The sequence below is a fragment of the Kryptolebias marmoratus genome, linkage group LG15 (assembly GCF_001649575.2).
Source record: "Kryptolebias marmoratus isolate JLee-2015 linkage group LG15, ASM164957v2, whole genome shotgun sequence".
NCBI lineage: Eukaryota > Metazoa > Chordata > Actinopteri > Cyprinodontiformes > Rivulidae > Kryptolebias > Kryptolebias marmoratus.
The window spans coordinates 34,193,460-34,199,905 of NC_051444.1; the positions used below are offsets into that span (position 1 = coordinate 34,193,460).

General features: G+C 40.6%; 1 protein-coding gene across 1 annotated transcript; it reads left to right on the forward strand.

Annotated features, from left to right (window-relative positions):
• The first annotated feature begins 828 nt into the window (after positions 1-828).
• Positions 829-2,766, forward strand: LOC108250520 (potassium voltage-gated channel subfamily G member 1-like). Its single transcript, XM_037979937.1, has 2 exons — positions 829-1,155; positions 1,809-2,766. Exon 2 carries the CDS (start codon positions 1,915-1,917, stop codon positions 2,764-2,766), a length of 852 nt encoding a protein of 283 aa, XP_037835865.1. The 5' UTR covers positions 829-1,155; positions 1,809-1,914.
• Positions 2,767-6,446: the final 3,680 nt, after the last annotated feature.

Below are 6,446 nucleotides of genomic sequence, written 5' to 3' on the forward strand. Positions count from 1 at the left end.
GGATAGCCCCCCCCGGCCTATCCACTTGTAAATAAATTCACTTACCTTTTACTTACCTGAGTCTGAGTGTTCTTGGTTTTAGATATTGGTTTAAAAATATCTTAACCAAAAATGATGGCTCCAGTCAGAATGTTACACTCTATAGACAGAAAGGATTTTGGCTAAGTTCAATATAGAGGAACTGAGTAGCATGTTGTACTCTATAAATCAGAAACTAACCACTTTCCTTCCTGTTTGTCAAGCGCCAACGCTATCCACCATCTCAACAACAACTCCCATCTCTCCTACCATTTTCCCAACACCCATGAACTTGAAGTCTGTCCTCCAGAACGTTTTGAGGTCAATCCAGACCTTTGTGGTGGATTTTTTTTCCCATGCAGGTTAGCTTTTACCCAGAACACATCTTCATCGATGTCACCAGGACCCAAACCGGAGCCTATGCAGATAGGATGTACTCGTCTCACCCTGGAGAGATGGCGTAGGATGTATATATTGTGGGAAGGACACTACATAACTAATTGTCCAGCTTGGGTAAAAGCCATGATCCACCAATAAACCAGGAGGTACTGGTGGGCTAACCTTAATTTGTTTCCTGGACCCTGCCTGATATTACCCACAACTATTTGTACCAAGGACGTTAACTTTCCTATTCAAAGTTGATGGTGGACTTCAATGTTTCTTTGGTTTTATCAATTTTTACAGGAAGTTTATTCGTAACTATAGCCAAACTGCACTGCCTCTTACTCAATTAACTTCTTCCTTAAAGAAATTTGAGTAGACTACTAAAGCCAACAGAGCCTTTTGTAGATTAAAAGAACTGTTTACATCTGCACCTATTCTCTTTCACACAGATCCTAAATGACAATATATCCTGGAGGTGGATGCCTCAAATTGGACATGGGTGCAGTCCTCTCCCCGAAGACAGATACTGATGGGCCGGGGAACTATGTTGGAAACTGTGAACGGACATTAATTTGGCCTTGGACGAGTGGAGGCATTGGTTGGAGGGATGTACACAACCGTGTATCATTTGGACTGACCATAAAAATCCTTTTGCACCACTTTGGGAGCCTCGCCAAGTCTTACTTCTGAATATCATCCCCAATTCAATGGTCAGACCGAGAGGTGCAACCAAGAGCTAGAAGCCGCTTTAAGGTGCATGATTAATAACAATCCCACTACTTCAGTTAAACATATGTGCTGAATTGAAAATACCCAAGATTCCTTGACATCAGCTGCCTTTGGATTGTCTCAGTTCAAAACCTCTTTATGGTACTCCCCACCTCTTTTACCCAGCTAAGAATCCCTTCAGTCCTACATTATCTAAGCCACTGTCAGAGAGTTTGGATTAAAATGGTTTAAAAATATCTTTATATCTTTATGACTCTGCACCACCTCTGGTTGTATTCGATAGTCATTCCAAACACATACTCTGAGTGCTACACAATGGGGAGATCTCAGAAAATAAGATTGTGCACATGAAAGGTGGTGGGAGAGTTACTTGGCAGTTAATTGGAATTCTGTTTCTATTCTTCTGCTTACAGAGTTATCTTCCTTAACAGATCAATCTGAAATATGATGATCTCTGGTTTCATATTTTTGTGTCAAACCCCAATTTTTGTCCAGTGTCCAGCAGGAATAAAAGAAGTGATCTTGCTGTTTCATTTGTTTTAACACAACCTGAATCTGTTCTCACTTTGCGTTCATGTTTCAGATGACTCAAATGTCAACATTTATTTCTGAATGAGAATACAAAGCTGTGTTCTGGTTGAAAACAGATTAAAAAGAAGTGTGTTTGTCTTTTTTAGGTTGATCATCAGAACTCATTGTCCTGTCTGAGGATTCTGCTTACAAGCTCCCACTGACGGGACCAACAGAAACTTCTCCTATCCTGGTTTTCATCCTGCTGCCAGAATGCCCATAATCAGCAATACCAACCATGACTTCAGCACCTACTCCATCAGCAGCGATGACAGCAGCCTTGACCGCTTCTTCACCGAAATCCCAGAGACTGAGACCCTAAAGGGCGTTTACTTCCAGCGCGCCCAGCTGATCCGTGACCACAAGGCCTCGTATGTCGTCGACCACACCCTACAGGTTCTCATCAACGTTGGGGGAAACCGCTACACCTTCCCCTGGAGCACCCTGGAGCAGTTCCCCCACAGTCGTTTGGGTCGTCTGCGCTTCTGTACCACCCCCGAAGAGATTGCTCGACTCTGCGATGACTACGATGAGACTTGTCAGGAGTACTTCTTTGACCGGAACCCCACAGCCTTCAGGGTCATCCTCAACTTCCTGGCTGCAGGAAAACTGCGTCTACTCCGGGAACTGTGCGCAGTGTCACTGCACGACGAGCTTGACTACTGGGGCGTGGACCCAGGCAACATGGAGCGCTGCTGTCGACGGCGCATGATCACCCGTGTGGACGAGGTGACAGAGCGTGAGCGAAAAGAGGAAGAGTGGAGGAAGAAGAGGACAATGTTAAAGAAAAGACCGACAAAGACTGAAAAAGGATATCGTCGACTGGTGTCAATGTTGAGGGAGGTGATGGAAAACCCTCACTCTGGTTTGGCTGGGAAGCTGTTTGCCTGTCTCTCTATCATCATGGTTCTTATCACTGTCATCAGCCTGTGCATCAGCACCATGCCGGACCTCAGAGATGAAGAGAACAGGGTGTGTATGAAGCCTCAAAACAGTCAGTGTGATCTGTTTCTGCAGCTCCACGTCTTTTCTGTCTCAGGTAGAAGGCATCTGGTGCTTTTCTGACTAAAACACATTTTTGTGTTTTAGTTGGAACAGATTTGTTGGATTTAGTTAAACACAGGCATCTTCCAACTTTTGTAGCAAATAAATAATAAGCATAAAGATACATAATAATAATATTAGAAGTTAGCCTTTTTTAAAAACTGTTTTTTAAAACTTTATCAATTTTCAGAACACGATTGGGCGGCAGTGGCTCAGGAGGTAGGGGTTTGTCCTGTAATCGGAGGGTTGCTGGTTCGAGCCCCCCGCTCCGGCTGTCTCAGCTGTTGTGTCCTTGGGTAATACACTTCACCCGCCTTGCCTACTGGTGGTGGTCAGAGGGCTCGGTGGTGCCGGTGTGATGGCCGCCTCACTTCTGTCAGCCCTCCCCAGGGTAGCTGTGGCTACAATGTAGCTTACTGCCATCAGTGTGTGGATGAATGGGTGAATGATTGTAGTGTGAAGCGCTTTGGGGTCCTTGGACTAGATAAAGCGCTATATAAGTGCAAGCCATTTACCAATTTTTTACAGCATTCAAGTTTTATACAACACTGAACCCCTACATAAAACAGAAAATAAAAATCATGCACAAAATAAAAATAAGTAAAAAAATACATAAATTTATTATTATTTTTAAATTTAATAATAAACATTTTAATAATGACAGATGAAAATGCAAAAACCTGTTCACCTTACAGCTAACTATGAGAATGTAGCAGTGGTTTGGTTACGATGAGATATCCTGAATATTGTACTGTAAGAATGGCTGCCATGCCTAGACAAATTTAGCAGTTGAACCTGCCAATGTACATCTCATCTTTTCTAAATGCAAAAACCTCATGAGATCTGCAAGCCACTGTTCATGTGTGTGTGTGTGTGTGTGTGTGTGGGGGGGGGCTCCTGTTTCCACCTCAAAAGTATAAGATGTCTTGCAATCAGTGTAGCAAAAACTACTGTATTTAAATTATTTTTTGGAAAGTAAAATATCCGGAGCCATGACTCCAAAAATTGCAGTTAGAGCAGTAGAGCCAAACTTAACATTGCATATTTCTGAGAGTGTGTTGAATATAGATGTCCAATAAGTATGTAGTTTTGAACATGTCCAGAAAGTGTGAATAAGGGAAGCTGTTTCTGATTTGCATCGGTTGCATAAGGAATCAGTCCCTGGATGAAACTTAGCTAGCTTTTCTTTAGAGATATGCAACCGGTGCAGGACCTTAAACTGAAGGAGCCCATGTCTAGCGCATTTAGAAGAGGAGTGTACCCTGTGAAGAATAGGTTGCCAGAGCTCATCTGTCAATATAATTGCAAGATCTTTCTCCCAGTGTGACTTAATGATGGAAAGAGAGGGAGATTGTAGATCTAACAGTATAGTGTAGATCTCTTTAATTACCCCCTTCTTAGAAATGTTTATACCTATGATTTTATCCAAAGCTGTTTCTTCAGGTAGTTCAGGAAATAAGGGATATCTATTCTTCACAAAGTGACACAGTTGCAAGTAGCGAAAAAATGTGTACGCAGGATATTAAACTGTTCCATGAGTTGTGTAAACGATGCAAATGTTCCATCCATGAAAAGGTGCTTAACTTTATTTAATCCATTTCTTTTCCAAATTTCAAAGGCAGAATCAGACATAGAAGGTGGGAACATGTGATTTGAGCAGATAGGAGTTTTAATTGACATAGAGTATAACCCAAATCTTTTTCTCCACTGCACCCAGATTCTCAGGGAGTTATATAGCAGAGGGCTGCGTTTATAGGTACTTACTTCTAAAGGGAGAGTGGAGGTCAACAAAGCAGGTAAACTAGTCTTGCCACAGTTAGACGACTCAATCTGAAGCCAAGCTGGGGTTTCTGTAGAAGAGCTACTGATCCAAAATAGCATATTTTGAATATTTGCTGCCCAGTAATAAGACTGGAAATTTGGTAAAGCCAATCCGCCTATAGGCCTAGGTCTCTGCATAAAATCTTTACATATTTTGGGGGATTTACTATTCCAGATGAACGCAGAAATATGTTTATCTAGTGTCACAAAGTATTTTTTTAGGATATATCATCGAATGCACTGAAATAAATAAAGGAACTTGGGTAGTATGTTCATTTTTATCGAATTGATACGGCCTATTAATGAAAGTGGCCAATTATTCCACCTTTAAGGTCTGACTTAATATTTTCAAAAAGTGGTACAAAGTTCTTTTTGAAGAGATCTTTATATTTGCGAGTAACTTTGACACCTAGATAAGTCATGTAATCTGATTTACCTTTGAAAGGAAAGTTTGTAAATGAAATCTTCTTGACTTTAGAGTTTATACCAAGTAATTCATTTTTATGTAAATTTAATTTGCAGCCCAAAATAATGACAAATTGTTCAAATATAGTAAGAGCATGGGGGAGAGAGCACAAAGGATCCGAAACATACGATAGGAGATCATCAGTATATAAAGATGTTTTGTGCTCCTGATCAGCTCTGTAGATACCCTTAACATTATCTTCTGTTCGCTGCTTGATTGCCAACGGTTCGATTGCTAACGCAAATAAAAGAGGATATAAAGGACACCCCTGTCTTGTCCCGCGGTGGAGTGGGAAGTAACAAGAATATAATAAATTGGTTCGAACACACGCCATAGGCGAGGAGTAAAGTACCTGAACCCAAGAAATGAAGTCAGGGACAAATCCAAATTTATTTAGTATGTAAAACAGATAATCCCACTCCGCCCGGTCGAAAGCTTTTTCGGCGTCAAGTGATAAAGCGACTTCATGAGTTGTAGTTGACTCTGTGTGTAGTATGTTAAGAAGTCTACGCAGGTTGAAAAAACCCTTTACAAATCCTGTTTGATCAGAGGAAATAATATGAGGTAAACATCATTCTAGCCTGAGAGCCAGGGTTTTGGACAATATTTTTAGGTCCACATTTAATAGCGAAATAGGACGATATGATGAACACTCAAGTGGATCCTTATTTGGCTTCAATAACAGAGAAATGGTAGCTTGACGAAGCGTTGGGGGAAGACATTGCGAGTTAGATGATTCAATAAACATATCTCGTAACAACGGAGATAAACTATCTCTAAAGGTCTTGAAAAATTCAACTAAATAGCCATCCGGTCCCGGAGACTTTGCATCCTGCATTAAGTTAATTGCCAATTTAATTTCTTCTACAGTAATTTGTTCCTCCAGTTGATCCCTAAATGTGGAGTCTAAAGTTGGAATTGCCATCTTTTCAAAAAAAGTATCCAACAGTCCAGGCATTTTTAAAGATTCTGATTCATAAAGGTTAGAATAACATACTTTAAAGCTCTTATTTTTTGTGGATCTGTAGTGACCTGTCCAGATGGGGTTTTAATTTCAGAAATTAAATGTGAAGTTTCGGATCTACGGAGCTGGTGTGCTAAGATCTTAGATGTCTTCTCTCCATGCTCATACCACATTCTTCTAGACTTCAGAATCATACGTTCAGACTGTTCAGTAGAAATTAAATTGAACTCTGTTTGTAAAGTCAGTCTTTGCTTATACAAATCCGGAGATGGATTTATAGAGTGCTGTTTTAGTTGTGATGTCAGATCTGACAGTTCAGTTCAATGTTTTACCTTTTGTTTGTTAGTATGTGTGCAGTAGGATATAATGTGGCTGCGTAAGAATGCTTTCAAGCTTTCCCAAACTGTACTAAAAGCTATACCAGGTGTAATGTTTATTTTTAGGAAAAAA

Excerpts from the sequence above, each read along its gene's own strand:
- LOC108250520 (XM_037979937.1), top strand. The coding sequence starts at position 1,915 with ATGCCCATAATCAGCAATACCAACCATGACTTCAGCACCTACTCCATC.